Raw genomic sequence first — 18,103 nt, 5'->3', positions numbered from 1 at the left:
TGGGATAGAGACTGTAACTGGAGAATACTAGAAGACTTGTACAGCCCTGAGGTGGAAAGTTTTACATCCTTCACCAGTATTTCAAACTGGAATATTATTACTAAATCCTTCTTGGCTTTTGGATTCTGTATGAGATCAGTTGGCATTTTAAATAAATGGTTATATTCTTAATTGACTCAAATTGACATCTCTTGTATAGTTTAGGAGAGGTGCCAAAGACTAACTTCACAGCTGATTAAAAGATATACCGGGAACAGTTAATGGAAATGTGCATCATGATAACCCTCTTCTAGTGAAATGCAGTACTGTATTTTCCAAAATGTCAGTGCAAGACCCTTTTGAGTGCCATTCTTTGGAAACACAGGAATTATAAAAATCAGTAGTTTTTACATAATTCTTGGCCATCACTAATAAAATCTGTGCAAAGCAGAGGTAAAGTCAGTTTTCCCTTGTCCCACTACCTGTTCATAAAGGAAGAAAACTGGTTGAAGTTGCATCTGATTTTAAAGTTTAAAGTCTATAAACAGTAAAATATAAATATCAGTGAAACATTAATTTACATGCAAACCTAAAGTTACTTGTTAGTCTTAGCTCAGTGGATTGGGTATCTCAAATAGCAGTATGAAAAAATAAATTAAAGTAAATGCTCATCTTCCAGATTAGAACATGGTCTGAATAAACACATGCAAATAAGGTTAACATTCTTTGTAGAATCACTTCTCATACGCATTTAGTACATAGCTAATTGTGTCTCTGTATAAATGTTGATATAAATTATAAAAATTAATGTACTTTCATTAAAAAAATTAATGTTCTCTCAAGTAATCTGTAAAGTGAAATATTCAATTAACAGACTTGCATACCTTACATGATATTTAATTGCAGATGTAGATGCTACCTGCAGTGATTTTGATTTTGGAACAGCTTTACATATTGCTGCATTTAACCTATGTACAGGAGCCGTCAAGTGTTTACTGGAACATGGAGCAAATCCTGCCTTTAGGGTAAGGTGTCAGGTTGTATATACATCAAAAGGCTAATAATTAAATAATTTGATCATCTGGGGAAAAATATCTGGAAAAAGTAAAACAGCATGTATGGGTTTTGGTTAGCTAAAAATGTATTATGTGGAGTGATAATAGTGATAATAGATATAAATATCTACAAAGATAATAGTAGATAATAGATACAAAATTATTTGTAACTTGTAGTAGATGACTTTCTATGCTTTGTCATACTTCTGTGTTGAATTTTGTATTTTCATGTCTCGATGTGGTTCATTAGTTCAAATGGTGTTCAAGATGTTCTGTTTTGATGCTTTACCTTTCATTTGTTAAAACGCCTTTGTATTTTGCAACAGTTGTCATGAAAGGTGGATCTTTTCAGAAATACAGGAGTACAGTATGTGACCTCCAGCAGTTCAGTATATTGCTTAGTAGTAAACTTAGTCTTAGCATGAATAACTGATAATGAAGAACAATTAGCTGCTCTTCTTACTAATCAAATAGCAGACCTCAGCTACAGTGTAAAATGTTGTTCTATGTGTGTAGCCACCTATCCTGGATTTTTTTTTTAAGTGTAGGTGGTATCTCAGTTCTCCATTTTCAGATTCATTTTTTTACACAGATAATTGTGCTTCCACAAACTGAAATTTGGAAGACGGGTTAAGATTTGTACTAATGCCTTTGAAGGGAGGGTAGGCAGAACTTGCCATTGTAGCAGCCTGAAGGCCAAGCAGTGTATATGCTCTCTGGTCAACTGGCCTTGAGTTAAGGTTAACTCTGGCCTAGGTCAAGCATCTCATGGGACATAGAGGAATCACAGTAACTACTGTATGGACGTGGAAATTGTTTGGAAAGGATTTTTAATCCTCATTTCGTTTCTCATGCAGTACTCCATATCTAAATAAATACTTGAATAAAGTTGTTCAAGTTTATGTGAGACACCATTTTTTTTTGTGTATTCTCCGCATGCTATATGTGTTAATTCAATTATATCTTACATTTGGAATAAGCCTCACCAAGGATTAAACTGTATGCTCGGGAAAGATAAATTCTTTGAGAAGTGTTAGCTTTATAGTATTGATACTACAGACCAGAATTCTTTCTTACTTTACTGAATCTGTGTTGGGGTAAACAGATGTATCCAGGTGCTTTTTTTTCTTCTTCTTCTCCCTTCTCATGTGTCCAGAGTGCTAATAATGTTCTTAAGATTAAAAATTTTGGAAACTTAGCACTTCTGAAAATAAAACACGGTAAATGCTATCTTATTTGCCTAAGGATGTCTTGGCATCCTCATTTGAAAATGTGGATGTTCTTATTCTTGTTTATATTCTAGGAAAAATATCTAATGAAGTGGATTAAAAACTTCGTAAACTGCTCTGTTTTTTTTGCCTAATCAGCTGTCACAACATTAAATTCAGTAGTATGTTATATTTTTACAGAATGACAAAGGGCAGATCCCAGTGGATGTGGTTCCTGATCCAGTAGATATGCCACTGGAAATGGCAGATGCAGCAGCCAGTGCAAAAGAAATCAAGCAGATATTGCTGGATGCAGTGTCTCTGCCATGTGATGTCTCAAAAGCCGTGATTCCAAACCATAATCATGTCACAGGCAAGGCCATGCTCTTATCGCTTGGCCTGAAGCTGGGAGATCGTGTCGTTATTGCAGGACAGAAGGTATGCTGAGTAACTTGGTGGGTTTGCAGAGGACACCAAGCTGGGTGATGTGGTCGACATGCTGGAGGGAAGGGACGCCATCCAGAGGGACCTGGACAGGCTTGAGAGGTGGGCCCATGCAAACCTCACAGAGTTGAACAAGGCCAAGAGCGAGGTCCTGTACATGGGCTGGGGCAATCCCAAACGTGAATGTAGGCTGAGTGGTGAGTGGATCGATGAGAAGCCCTCATGAGAAGGATTTGGGGGTATTGGTGGATGAAAAACTGAATGTGAACCAGCATTGTACACTTGCAGCCTAGAGGGCCAGTTGTATCCTAAGCTGCATTAAAAGAGGTGTAGCTAGCAGCCTGAGGGAGGGGATTCTCCCCTTCTACTCTGCTTGTGTGATACCCCATCTGGGGCACTGCATTCAGCTCTGGGGCCCCCAGTTTAAGAAAGGCACCGACCTGTTAGAACAGGTCCAGAGGATAGCTACAAAGATGATCAGAGAGATGGGGAGGGACTCCTTACCAGGGTGTGAAGGGATTGGACAAGGGGAAATGGTTTTAAACTAAAAGACAAGAGATTTAGATTAGCTGTTGGGAGGAAATTCTTCACTCAGAGGGTGATGAGGCACTGGAACAGGTTGCCCAGAGAAGTTGTGGGTGCCCCATCCCTGGAGGTGCTCAAGGCTGGGTTGAATGAGGTCCTGGACAACCTTGTCTGGTGAGTGGCATCCCTGCCTGTGGCAGGGCTTGGAACTAGATATCTGTAAGGTCCTCTCCAACTCAAAACATTCTATGATTCTGTGTTATCCTTATAATTTCTGGATAGTCAGTTTATGTATTTGGAGACATATTTCAAATTTGAGGCTCTAAAATGCTTTCTGAGAGGTATGAACTCTGGATGGCAGTAAGGGTATGGTTACACAAAGTAATGAGCCGAACAGTTAGGTGTTAAAGAGAGTCACTCGCGTGGAAAGCTGTGTGTTGACAGACATCTGCATCCGTAAACAAAATTTTAACAGTCTACTGTAGTACATCAGCATCATTCACTTTGTTAACACTTTTGGTGTCACATCAAAATGATAGTAAAATTTACAGATTACTTTGTGAGTTGTCCAAGTTTCAGTTACCAGTATTCATTCATGAATTAACCCTGTTAGTTTCCAGAAGGCAGCAGAATTTTTTTTTTCTTCAATTCTGCTTAGCCTAGAGTAACCCAGTTTCACTGGTGCAATGCAGCTAAAATCTTTGAGGCAGTGTTGTGCCAAAGGGATTGTTATATTGTTCTGTAGACGTATAAGAACATATTTAATACTGGTCCAGCTCAGATTTGAATAGCTCTTAAGAAGCTAACTTGCTAGACACTATTTAAAAAATGGATTTGAAAAATTCAACATTGTTGCAGCTAATATCTGTACCTTTTATTTGCGATGGCGAGGGCTCAGAAATGATTTAAGAGTGCTAGTATTCTTTTTACGATTTCTGATATTTTTTCAGGTAAATATTGAAGACATTTGTGAGCAAAATTTTATGTTTGAATAGTTTTGTGTTTAATAATTTTTCTAGTATTCTAGTATTTTTGTAGTATAACTTTGTAATTTGTAATTACTGCAGCTGAAGTGTTTTAAAGTGGACCCCACTGAGAGTGCAAAGCTGCCTCCATCCTGCATTTTTGTGGTATATTCTTGGAATCGGGTCCGAAGAAGTTAGGGAATCACTACCTGTGCAGAAGGCATTTTAACTGAAGTATGCAGAGGAAGCTGCCTGCTCTTAAAAGACAAATAACAAATCCATGGAATTTTCTTTTACAGAAAGCTGTTGCACAGTGAAAGCAAGGGGAGATAATGTAAATGCAAATTTATAAAGGCTTTATAGCAAGAAAGGGAAGAAATTAGTACTCCTGTGTAGTTTTGAGAGAAATAAGGCCCACAGTACTTTGTACTGTAATTTTGCTTACTGTGTATGGATAAAGCTTTCCAAGTTGTTAGCATTTGTTGCGGGAGCTGAAGCTGTCATATGACAGGTGGGAAGGAGGAATGTGATTGTGCTTTTCAGTCTTCCTTTTCCATGTCTGCTTTCCTCCCTTCTTCCCTCTCTGTGTGAGGAGCGCTGCTTCCCACCCACTTTCTCCATTTGTCTGAACGGAGAAGTTGATTTCAGACCTGTCTCCCCCTCCCCATTTATACTCATAAATGTGTGTGGGATGGAGCAGAAGTGAAAACAGAGTGGTGAAAATGGTACCCAATTCCTAATGTTCTCTTTGATGAGTTTTCCAGAACACAGAAGCTGGAATGAGGGCACTGGAGTGGCAGTGTTTTTATGAGCAGTGTTTATACATACCTATTCTCTTTCCTGCTTCTGCAGTCTCCTAACGTGTCAGCTTTAATGCAGATGGAAGCCCGAGCATAGTAAATGATAGAGGGGAAATGGATTCTTTGTGATTCCTGCTGCATCTGCCGTTGTAGTTGTCTTACTTGGTAGAAGCCTGTGAAAGCAAATATTTGTGTGTACATAATTTGGGGTCCCACAGTTTTGCTGGCTCCTACTGTGTTATGTTCTCAATGGATGCTCAAGTGAAACGTGACTGCAGGGAAACCAGTAGCTGGGAGGAAACTCTTTTTCCTGCTTCTGCTGTATATCTCATGGCCTGTGTATCCTTTGCTCCTTTCTTACTGAAGTCCTAGGGTTTAAAATGCCTGCTGGTTCCTTCCTTCTCTTGGTAACTGACCTTTGGCTGGTGCCCGGAGAGTGGAAGAATCTGTTAGGCCACTTAGTCAAACTTCTCCCAGTTGAATTTGAAGTGTGGGTTGGTAGCTAAAAAGTTTGTGTTTAGATGTTACGTACCTGCTTATAATGATCAAGTTTAAAGACAATCTTCAGAGTAAAAGAAAAATAGTGTCTGGGTAATGTTTATTTCTTACGAAATGTTAAGAAATAACAGCCAAAAAGTTGTAGATTAGAAAAAAGATTGGTTCCTGTCTGTTTACTCTCTGAAGACTGGATTGGACAGTGAAGTCACAGTAAAAAATCAAGTAAGATTATTAAGGTCATATGCGATGATGAAAACTGAGCAACTGAAAGATGAAGGGTTTTCATTACTATAACTGATATGTATATAAATATGAAAATGAATTGAAATCAATGTTAAATACATCTCTCTTAGATATTCCTCCCCGATTTGCTGGAAGTTAGTGTGCTTATAATGTGTATTTGTGTAGAGTAAATACAGGTCCACTAGCAAGACTAATATGTCTTACGTCCACGTAATATATATTAAAACAACAACAAAATATTTAAAACATTAGTTAGATTTTTAAATTTTCTTTAATCATAAGAAGGGAATAAAAGAATTAATAATCTTTTCCAAAGAAAATATTAAGTATGTTCTGAAGGCAGTTTTTACCTTTTAACCTCTCCAATATAAATAAAAAAGTTATGGAATTTAACATCTAATATTTCCATGGAATCTTCAATTCAGCAAGCTATCAAACCGGGTTTCTGGAATGATCCTTATGGAAAGCACTGAAAGTAGAATTTCTCGTTAGGCATATACTTGTGTACCGTGCTGAGTTTGAGTTGTATTGTACAATGGTGCTTACTGTTGAATTCTGGTATGTTATGAGAGCTGTCAATAGCCACTGCTTTTGTTCAAAATATACACAGAAGGAATAATAAGTTTTGGAAAATGCATTCTTTGGCACTGAAAGATAGGAATGTCAATCATCAAGAGAGATCATTATGTTTGCATTTCTCTATTTTTTCTGATTAAAAGGTTCGCGATGATTTGCTCTCACGTTCATAATCTATACTATGCTCTTGGGAACAATGCTTTTTTAACAGTCTTTCTATGTTGATGCCTTTTGCAATAGGTTGGTACATTAAGATTTTGTGGTACAACGGAATTTGCCAGTGGCCAGTGGGCTGGCGTAGAACTGGATGAAGCAGAAGGAAAGAACAATGGAAGTATTGGAAAAGTCCAGTACTTCAAGTGTGCACCGAAATGCGGTATAATGTTTTTTTTATACTTCATGTCTTAAGAGAATTAAGGAAAAAAAAACACTTTTGGAAGATATAAACTTTTGGGGAGAATAAATACAGATTCTGATGCCTTTTTTTATAGTTTTGTTTTTACTAATTCTTTTAACTGTTCCTGGCCTAGTATTTTGGCTGCAAATATTTGCAAGAACACTGAAACTAATAATGAAAATTTATGGTATTCCTTGAAACTGAGATAATAGTATTTCTTGTTTTTACATCTATACTGCTGAAGCTATTTCTCTTGTAACAGCAATGGTCATGTTTTTTACTTGCTTTGCTTTCCTCTTTGAAAGGAGGCATGCTTGTAGTTGTTTTCAACCTGTTACAGTTTTCACTGATATTTCATGAATACTCATTAGATAAAGTCTTGCATTTTATAGCAGCGGAGACTGAGGGTTACCATTAGGCCAAAAAGGAGATTGTAATTGATAGTTTTACTGACTACCTGAATTACTTTGTTCAAGTTGCTTCATAAGCCTTTTGGTTTCGCAATTCCGTTTGAGCTAGTCCTTCCTACCCTACGAGAGCTTTAACAGCATAACTAGCCATGAATGTGGCTGAAAAAATACCTAAATTAACTGATGTAAGAGAAAGACATTACATTAATATTATCTCTGGTTCTTTTCGGCCCATACAATTTTCTCTCCAGGTATCTTTGCACCTCTTTCTAAAATAAGCAAGTCTTATGATCACAAGAAACCCTTTGTACGAAGTACTTCTATGCGATCTTCGCCTTTGGTCAAATCCAAGAAAATAGATATAACGCATGTAACTTCCAAAGTGAATTCTGGTGAGTATTTTCTTTCCTGTTGAGACAGGATACAGAGATGGTAATTTTCAAGAATTACCACCAGTCCTGTAAATCTTTATGTTAAAAAACTTGTTTGGAATTAGTTCATCACATGGGATGAGAAGGTGCTGTTTACTGCCTGTTCCTGGTAGGACGTTGTATATAGTTGCTTCGTGACTATGTGCCAACAGAGGTTCTTGTCTTTAATACACTCTGTAGGAGTTCATCACCACATTTATTCTCGAGCCTTTAAAGTAATTTCTGATTGGTTGTGATGTTAATTACATGTCTAAACATAACATGAATTAATTTACTATGATCTTCCTGGGTAACTTGAAACATTAAGATTGGTGAAAATCTTGAAACTAATCTATATACAATTTTATGTATAGAAATTGAATATGTCTAATTAATTTTCTGGCAAAACGATCAAGTAACTATTTAACGAACTGTGTTTTATCTGCTAATTAAATTATCTGGGTAAAACCAGAGGCAAATTAGAAGAGAACAGATGTCGCTATACTAAGGCATTAGACTACTGGTTAGAGTTACAGGCTCAGTCCCTCGCAGTGGTTTAGACTGTTAGTGATTTATTCAAATAAACTTATACGGAAGGATTAATTTACGACTTGCAAAGTACAAATGATGCATCTCTTCTCATCTGTTTAGATTCCAAGGTTGAGAACAGACTCTTTCCTGCTGTGTACAGTGCCCACCATGCATAATCAGGCTCTGTAGCTGGCTGGCTGACTAATAATAATGTTATTAAATATATTACATTAGGATGTCTTTAGTCTTTTGAATCCTGTTTAGGTGATTCATACTAAGGCAATACAGCTTCAAGGATGGAAGAATATGCATACATTTTCTATGAATTTGCTCAAGTACCCTGAAACACTCCACTCTTTACCAGTGTGGCAGGTTTAGGCAGGTTGTTGAAACAATGTGACAGGCTGGTAAGAGGGTAATTTTGGCAGAATTTTGGATGATTCATGTAACTCTGTGTACATTGAGGGGGAAAGTAAGCCCGAATTATGTGTATTTGCAATTAACACAAGATTTAAGCTGTTTAGAAATTGATGTCCTGCATAAAATGCATCTCTGAATAATTACTTTGTTATCTGTATTGCTCAGGAGCAGATCTATGCTGACTTCATTAAATATTTTTTCAATGTTTGATTCAGTTTGTTGTGAACTGTTTAGAACTTGTTAAACTGTAATAGAGAGGTCTGTTTCCTTTGCCACCGACAGTGTGTTCAAGACAGTTTAGTCATAAACTGTCTTCTCTGTCAAAGTTTCATGACTGTCTTTGTAAATTTAAAATATTTGATGCTTGTTTTAGGTAAAATCAGAGTGAGTTATGCCCAGCAGAACTTACATCTACTAACAGTAACCTTCAAGCTGTTACTTTTAAGATGTTCATGTTCTTGTATCGAAAGGGCCATTAGAATGAACGTGCCTGGCTGTTCCACCGTCTGGAATGGGAGGATAAAGCTGCGTAATGCAGAACTTTGTTTTGCAGTGTTTATGTGCATCACCAGATTAAATTTCTTCTTTCCTTTAAACTTCGTCTCTACAGTTAACTGGCTTGTAATCCAGGAAAAAAATGTTGTTTGTAGATATGGTTATAAACTGCAAAGTAAAATATGATACTGTGTAGAGATTTTCAAATTTGTTGTTTCTGCTGGATTTGAATCATCCATCAGATTGATGATAGCACTTTTTCAAGATCTTAGAAGAAGGATTACTTTAATCAAATTGAGAAATATGTTATCAGTCACAGGTTTTTTTTTAATGGCTACAATATAAAATTTCTGCAAATTTTTCTGTAAACCAGTGCAGCCCCTGTAGCTGAATTAAGCTGAGAGAGATAGTTAAATAAAAAATATAGGATTTCTTCTTCATAACAGGGACAGGGCAAATCATATAAAAGCTTGTTATTTGTTGAGTTAGGTTAGAACACAGCTAGAAATGCAATACAGTTGTTTATAGAATGTAAAAGGTGTTAATACTAGTTCATATGCATATCACAACATTGCTGCTCTAAGAGTAAGGATCTTTCCTTAAAAATGGTATTGGTATACATTATTTATAGATTGAAGATTTGATCTCAAAATTTTTCTGTAATCTTTAATGCAGAAAATATGAAATTAATAGGAATGAATAATGTACCTTAAGTACTATGAAAGTATTTTTGTGTGTTGTTTATGTAATAGATGTGAATATTTGAAAGACTTAAGTGAAACTCCTTTAATATAAACATGAATATTTTGCAGACCATGTTATAGTGTGGCAAGATAGTTTGGACTGTTTTAATGTGTTAAGGTGTCTAACATCCATTAAAACAATTCTGCAGTCATGTTTTACCCACTTAGCAAGAATCTAAGAGTTTTACAGTTTTATCCATTTTTATCCATGCATCCATCAATCTGCAAATCTTTCAAATTAATTTTTTACATGATTTTCTTGTAAAATTGCTGTTCATTGTTAGGATACAATTGAATTCTATAGATATTTGTATATATATGTATATATTTTTATTCTAGGCCTAAATATGTCAAAAAAACCCAGTGCTTCTGAAACCAACTTAATGACTGTTAACAGGGGAAAAATGCTACCTGCAAAAGAAGGTAACTAAATTAATTTTAAATTTAAACTAATTTTATTTTTTTAACATTTTGAGAAAAAATGAGTAGAGCAGAAATATTATGACTGTTTTGCCTCTGTAAAAGCCTTGCATCTGCAAGGCTTATTTAAAAAAATAAAAACCTTGTCTATCTGTTCAGTTTCCAAGCAAGTACACATTAGTGTACTAGGAGCAAGAGTAAATTATGTGAATGTTTGACTGGCATTCTGTGCTGGTTTGGCAGCAACAACCTCTATCCAGATACACAGCCAAGAATACAGACAAGTCCTTAAAGCTGAAAACTGTCTCTTAGTAGATGACATTACAGAGTACCTGCAGATGTACCTTCTTATGTTTCTAAGGGAGACCTTTTGCTCTGTGCTGCTCATTTTTTGATGACGGTTATGACAGAAGACACAACTGCAAGCTTTTTATGAAAAATGAAACTAGCTTGTTAAAAATTTCCATTTAAATATAAATCATTCTCTGCAATTATCTAGTTTCAGAATTGGATTGTGACTTTGCTGAACCTTTTTTTGTGTGTGTGCTGAACTTAAAACGTGAAGGGACCTCACTTTCAGGAGTATTCTTAAAAAAATAAAAATCAAGTCTCCTTTGGGATTTCCTCTGTAAAACCATATTGCCATTGTTGGTAAAAACAAAAACAAAAAATACACAGAACGGTACTGTGGGAGTCTTGAAAATGATGGAGGAAAGCTGAACATAAGTCTTATTGGACGGTTTAGATATCAGGGTTTGCAAATGGTGATGAAAGTGCTTCATTTCCACTTCTTACCTTATTGTATAAATTTTAATATTAACACAGTATGGAACAGAATATAGTAGGCTTTAATCCAGACAATAATTCATTCACATGGTGTCACCTTCCTTCCACTTGTCATCAAGTCTAGACAGTGTGGTGGTATGATCCCTTATTATTAAGGCTTCCATATTATAATAAATCTGCTTGGGACTGTCTAGAAAAATTTTCTTGGAGTAACAAAGATGGGGCTTTTAGAGACCTCTTACAGCACTAAACTAGCACCTTATTCCCAAGGAAGGACCAGGTCTACCTGTGTTATTCCTGGTGTGTTTGCTTAACTACTACTTAAAAAAAAACACTCTTAATTTTGACCCTTTACTTTGCATTCTGCCCACTGTATGGAAAGCAGATAACTTCCCTCATGCAGAAGCTTTCTCTTCTGCTTAGTCCATCAGTTTCCAAATGTGATCTCTGAAGGGATATTTACTTTTGTCTTGTAGGTTTTCCTGGATACAGCAGCTCTTCCTCTTCTACTACCTCCTTGGAAGGCAAGCAGAACTATTCTAAGAAGCGGAACTCAACTAGCAGCAATAAAAAGCCACTTACTAGAGCGTCTTCTGCCTCATCTAAAATGAGTGCTGGTATGATACATTTTATCAAGGAAGATTTTCAAGTGAGGAAGTTTATTGTTGTATTAAATACTTACGTGGAACTACCTGGGCTGTTTCAGAATATGAGATGGATAAAGAAAGGCAGATGAAAGTATTTAATTGATAAACTTAAGCTTTGCAACTTCGTAATTTTCTATAACATCTTCAAGCAGAAAAATGTTATAGTTTGGCACTGTGCCTTTCAGCTCATAGAGAAAAGGCTGTAGTCCACAATTGTCCACTGGAGCAAAGCAATACTTTGTCTAAGTAAAATTTGTGTTGCTATGTATTAAAGGGACACTGGATGGATATTTGACTAATTTTGACTAATCAGATGATTTACTATCTACTAAGATTTTCTTTGATTTTAAAGATACAACGTTAACAATTTGAAATCTTATTCTTCTGTTGAACAGGGCTGTACAGTTCCTCTTCAGCTACGAGGAAATTTCCTTTCAATGAGGGAGAAATTCAAGTTGGAGACAGAGTACTGGTGGTAGGACAGAGAACAGGCACTGTTAGATTTTGTGGGACGACAAAATTTGCACCAGGTAGTTGCAATACACCTTGTGTATGTTTTAGAACCAATTTGAAATAGCTTGCACATGAGGACAGGAAGGGAACCATTGGGAACCCCTTATTCTTAACTCCCTCTAAAATATTCTAAATTTACTGATTTGTTTCAAAGTTTTCTTTCTCCTATGTTTCATTGAATATATATATATGTGTATATGTGTGTGTGTGTAAATTAGGAAAAATACAAAAACCATGTTGCAGTGAATCCAGACATTTTCAAACAGAGTGAGTTGACCTAAATTATGGAAACAGTTTTTTGACTACTTATTCTTTTTAAACCACATTCTGTTCTTTATGTCTGTATCTTTTAATAAGGTTATAATCTTATTATTGTAAGATCGATACATAATTGCAGTTGGTAAGTATTGGTTTAAGTACCTGGTTTAAGTAAGAACCACTTAACTGATACGTAATGAACGCTACTCTGTCTTGATATTTGGTGGCATCAACATTTTAAAAAAGAAAAAAGCATGTGAGATTGCAGTGCAAACTACGTATTTCTTTCTCATCATTTCCCCCAATTTCATTTTAGGCAGTCCTTGCTTAAGATACTATATTTAACTAATTCTACACTTTTATGTGATCGCTCTTAAAATCTTGTTACTTCTTACAAAGTGAACAATGGGAAAAGGACAGGTTCCTCAATACACTCTAAGAAGTTTAAAATCAGAACACTTTTCGACAGTTTGTATCCTCCCTTTCACATTCAAATTAAGAATTTTTTTCAGTGAAAAGCATGGTATTGCAAAAAGCATGGATGGGAAGAGCTAGTAAAAAGAGCTTTGCAAAGCTAGTAGTAACATGCATTAACAAAGCTAGCAGTAACATTTTTAAATTTCAATTTTAATGTCAAAGCTCTGTAAAGTTACCAAAACTCTATTTCCTATTCATTTTGCTGCAAAATGCAGGTATTTATTTAATTCTCAAAACAGGAAGGAGAGAATTTCTGACAAACTGAGACCTTCTAATTCGTAAGTTGTCATTCCTGAGTTTCACGAGCTGATTATTAGAATTGCCATTTTATCCAGTGCCTTAGTACCAAGTGACTTTAATTAAATTTTTGAATCTTTTGGAAATGGATATCATAAGGACTGCTGCTGGAGTACAAAATTTAGCACATTTACATAATTAGCTCTCATTTATTGTGGGTTATGAATGATCAGGCTTATTAACATCTTGATGCCTCCTGAGTGTTCTGTATGAGATGAATTGCTGGCAAGTTGTGATTCTTATACCCTGTTCTCAATATCATACAGTCACGCTTAATATTTGTAGTAATTGTAACTTGCTAGGTGGAGAGAAGGAATGAATTAATGTCAGAACTTAAATTTTAGCTTTGATGATCTCAGATGAGGCATAAATCATGTGGTCGGAGGGCTGAAGAGGGAAACTTGAACCACCACTACTGTTCTTTCATATCTCCTTTTTTGTCAAGTAGCCCCTGTTGCATTTGGTAACAATTCCATTCAACTTTAGTTTAAATATCAAAGGTTTTTACTTTGTCTGTGTTAATTAAAATGCTGTTAATTTTTTGAAAGCATGTACAATAAATCTAAAGATAATTATTCTGGTACAACTATGCAAAAACTTATTTTGTAATAAACTTTTTTTTTGTATATATGTTATTAGGTAGATAGACAGTTTTTAACTGGAAACTGTTTTCTTAATATGAGTGAATATTAACTGTACCAACAATCTGGATAAAGAAAAGCCTGTGGTGTTTTGTTTAAAAAAAAACAAAACATGATTTTACTGTTTTTAAACCTTCTAGGATTCTGGTGTGGAATTGAATTGGACAAGCCTCATGGTAAGAATGATGGTTCAGTAGGAGGTGTTCAGTACTTCAGTTGTCTTCCTAGATACGGTATATTTGCACCACCGTCTCGTGTTCAGAGGTAAGCACTGAGGCAGGTTTAATTGCTAAACACTTTCTTAATACATTTCCAGTGGAAAATGAAGTTTTGCAGCAGATATGGAAGAAATAATCTTTTTATTCTGCTAATGGAAGTTTATTATCTCCATTAAAAACTTCATGGTTTTTAGATTAGCTTTCTGAAAGCAGAATGTAAATTGGAAGTGCAGCTCCATTTCCGTTGCTGCTACTTCAGGTATTTTCACTCGAGGGCCTCCATTTCTAGTACAGTCTGGGCCATGAAGGTTAGATTTAATGAAAACAATCCTGATGCTCCAAGCAAAATTCAGTTATAAAAGGGAGTAGCCTTTGGGCTTGACTAGAAATACCGTTTCATTCCTAACTGCATGGAAGGCCCAAAACATCCACCAAGCTAATTTGTAGCCTCTCCATTTGGTTTTGGAAGAAAATCTGAGATGTACTGTGCTCTTTCCTGCTATATTTGAATCCTGTTACTCTGCCAGAGCTTCTTTCTTTTCTTTCCCTTAACATCCTATCTGAGCTACATTGTTAAAGAACTTTGCCTCAAAATTATACATCCTCTCTGTCTGTTAATAAAAGGCTTTCCATAGTAACTTGCTTGTTGCAAATCAGTATGTTCACCTCTTACATACCAGCCTTATTACAATTAAAATGTTAGTGTCTTTTGAGAGTGGATGGGAAAGGGAAACGATTAGAACGTAATCAACATTTGACAAGAAGTACTCCAGCAGGAGTTCTGTTAAAAGTTGAGTTTAAATGACTTCTTCATTTTAGTATTGCTTTTTTAGATTAACAGGTTCGCTGGATTCTCTCGCAGAGACTTCATCAAGTAAAATAAATCACAGTTTTCCAGGTAGGTGTGAAAGACACTGATTTGGTTTATGTAGCCTTCTACCATTCTTCGACTAGCACCCACTACACAAAGCTAACCTCTGTGAAAGCAAAAGGGATTTTCAAGGAACCTAAATGCTAGCAAACAGTCTGACTGTTCCCATCCTAAAAATGAAGCCCGCAGTTGCTGACTGCAGAATGCAATGTGGAGTACCATGTTATTAACCCTGTCCTTGTGGAAATAATTACATCAGAGTTAAGACTCTTGACGCTTTTTCCTTATTACTGTATTACATTCTAATCATAGTAATCATAAATTGAACCTGGTCCTTCATCCCCTGGTGAGGGGATCAGTGTAGGGAGAGGTGCATACAGTATTGCTGAAACTTCTGTGAGATACTTGAAGTAGTCATTTTTGGTTTTCCTTACCTAAGCTTTTTTGTGAAAAGGCTGCTTCAAATTACCCTTGTTTGGTTTGTTTAATATATTTCATCTCAGAACATTTGAACATGTTACAGACACTAATTTTCATAAGAACTTTCATCACTTAATTTCTAAATTGGAAGGGAGACCATGTAGCAAAGATAGTGGAAACTATAAAAATAAACAGAAAAAACGAGCTCATAAACAACAACCAAAAAAACACAAGTTCTACACAGTTTATTAACCTTTTCATTTAGGTTTTAGACGCAGCTTAAGCACAACTTCTGCATCTTCACAAAAAGAGATAAACAGAAGAAACTCCTTTGTTAGGTGAGTATTTAAGTTTAAAATGGTTGGGTGAGCTGGCTGTTAGCTTTGCTGTTTCTTGTTCAAAAGAAAATATTTGTGCTTGTAAAAACTAGATACATGTCCACTCTTTTTTCTTTGAAGCTTTTTCTTTGAAGATTAAGCAGTAGTCAACCATTTTTCTGTGGATATCCAGGATTACAGTCCTGGAACACAGAATACTGTATTCAACGTTGTATTCAAGAATACAATATTCAAGGTGGCATCAAAATGGTTTTCCAATAGTTAATCACTGCACATTCTCCAAATTCTTGTATTTTTCACACAGCTCTTTGAAGTCCAGAATACTGACTGACCTTTGCACATTAAAAGTTGTTTTGGCTAACCTCTTTCAAGCCCCAAACAAAATTTGTTGTACTGCTTAAGGTGCCAATATTGTCAACTGCATCATGAATCCAAGCATTTCAGACTACTGTGTGTTCTAATATATTAAAATTATGTTTTGCTATTAACATGAGATCAAAACCATTTTTTTTAAAAAAAAGGAGTTTGAGAGTTTTTCTTGCACTGCACTAAATTACAAATTTGTCTTGAGTGTTTTGTAGAAAGAAAACTTTCTTTTCTGCTTTTCAAACTAGGTCTAAGAGCTCTATCTCACGGCACAGCTGGAGTAATAGCAGTGCAACTAACACTGAGGGACTGGTGAAGCTGCACGAAGGCTCGCAGGTTCTTCTGACCAGCTCCAATGAAATGGGTACAATCAGGTATATTGGTCCTACAGACTTTGCACCGGGGATATGGCTCGGACTTGAACTCCGAAGCGCCAAGGGAAAGAATGATGGCTCTGTAGGGGAAAAGCGTTATTTCACCTGTAAGCTGAACCATGGGCTCTTAGTTCGACCTAGCAGAGTAACCTATCGTGGGATTAATGGGGCAAAACTTGTAGATGATATTTGCTGAGCCAAAATATGCTACAAAGTAGGAAATTAAAGCATACAAGAACCTCATCTAGATTTCCACCTTATTTTTTAAACAATTAAACCTGTATTTGTATTTTACATATATATATAATATATATGTGTGTATAAAGATATATATATTGTGTGTGTGTGTGTGTGTGTATATATATGCATATATATACACATATTAAGAAGTAAACACACTATTCTGTTTCTCTTAATGAAACAGCTCTTACCTGGGAAGGTTACTCCAAAAGCTTTTGGGTTTGAGATGCTGTATTGTTTGAATCATGCTCCAGTTGGAGAATGCTAGTATATCCAGTGTTCTCTAAAGTTGCTTTGTGATTCATATAGTACTTAAACGATTTTCTTCCATGTAGTAATGAACTGACAATGCTTCATGCATCGCCTGCTTTTGATAGAGGAGGTGGTTAATGAGTGACGTTAGTGTGTTTCCTAGACACTGACAATTTCAATACCAGCTGCTAGCAATAAAAAAAAAAGCAAAAAAGACATTTTTTTTTCAAGCACTTGTGAAGTATTTCTATATTTCATCATCAGATCCATCCTCTTCTTTACCCCCTGGCATTATCCCCTCCTGAATATAAAAGGGCTGATAAATGCAAGTATTTGCGGCCATCCTAGTGAATGAATTAAGTAAAAAGCCTTTAAAAACACACAGACACTGCATGTAGTTGTTAAATGCACTTTTTGTTGTATGCATTTGTTGAAAGAGCTTCTTATAAGAAGCACTCTTTAAAATAATGCACTTTGCACTCTCTTGGAGAGCTTTCCCTCATTTTTAAAGGTATTTTTTTTGTTGTTTGGTTGGTGTGCTGCAAGCTATGAGTATCACAAATTTTAAGTGCAAATGAACCCAGAATGGAACTACACATAATAGATGCATCATAAATATTAAGTCTGTATAAATTGAGCATAGTAATTCCTGCCAGTGGTGTGGGTTATACGCAGGGTTTTCAAGCAAGCTATTAACTAGCTATTTGTTTGTTACTGATGTTTCTTTTTGTTTTGTTTGGAACAGTTTCCAGTATAAGTTTATTGTAAGAGTCTTATGCTAAATTAAGGCTAATTTTAGGTACAGCACTGTAACACAATGTGAGGTGACATTTGCATATCAGCTTTTTAAAAAAACAGATAGTATTTTGTCCATGTTTTAAACATGTAATGTATTTTAATTGCTCACTATCTTATTGGATATTATCGGGGTGGTTTTGTATTCCAGAACGGTCATTTTATTCTTAAATGACCTGCCTGCTTTTATCTCCTTGAAAGAAGTGACACTATAATTACATCTTAATATACTATTTTTAGACAGAATTCTGCTGCTATTATGTTATTTTAACAATTAATGTAGCTATTTTTCCTTGGCTGTATTTAAAATACTGCATATTGTATTCTAACGTATGGACATTTAAATTGAATATAGAAGATGTAAATTTTTAATGTAAAAAATTAATGCTTTATATTTGAAGATGTACTGAACGCAGTGATCTACTGAACATTACTTTGTCCAATATCTGTTTCTTGCTGGTATTATTAAAATGAAACCCTGGTGGATAGTA

The 18,103-nt window shown here is 35.6% G+C and overlaps 1 protein-coding gene across 5 annotated transcripts in view; it reads left to right on the top strand.

The window, feature by feature from the left end:
- The window catches only part of CLIP4 (CAP-Gly domain containing linker protein family member 4), a 27,174-nt gene extending 9,071 nt beyond the window's left edge, over positions 1–18,103 (top strand). For 4 of the 5 annotated variants that reach the window (XM_083827826.1, XM_083827830.1, XM_083827827.1 and 1 more), the window contains 11 exons: positions 886–1,004; positions 2,444–2,680; positions 6,534–6,669; positions 7,352–7,492; positions 10,039–10,122; positions 11,382–11,522; positions 11,948–12,082; positions 13,879–14,002; positions 14,790–14,854; positions 15,513–15,585; positions 16,200–18,103. In XM_083827826.1, the coding sequence (XP_083683952.1) occupies positions 886–1,004; positions 2,444–2,680; positions 6,534–6,669; positions 7,352–7,492; positions 10,039–10,122; positions 11,382–11,522; positions 11,948–12,082; positions 13,879–14,002; positions 14,790–14,854; positions 15,513–15,585; positions 16,200–16,521 (1,577 nt within the window). In that variant the 3' untranslated portion in view covers positions 16,522–18,103. The remainder of the gene's footprint in view (positions 1–885; positions 1,005–2,443; positions 2,681–6,533; positions 6,670–7,351; positions 7,493–10,038; positions 10,123–11,381; positions 11,523–11,947; positions 12,083–13,878; positions 14,003–14,789; positions 14,855–15,512; positions 15,586–16,199) is intronic. The other variant, XM_083827829.1, reaches the window with a different exon arrangement.

The sequence above is a fragment of the Anser anser genome (assembly GCF_964211835.1).
Source record: "Anser anser genome assembly, chromosome: 3".
In the NCBI taxonomy this organism is placed as follows: domain Eukaryota; kingdom Metazoa; phylum Chordata; class Aves; order Anseriformes; family Anatidae; genus Anser; species Anser anser.
This window is presented reverse-complemented; position numbering and strand designations above follow the sequence as displayed.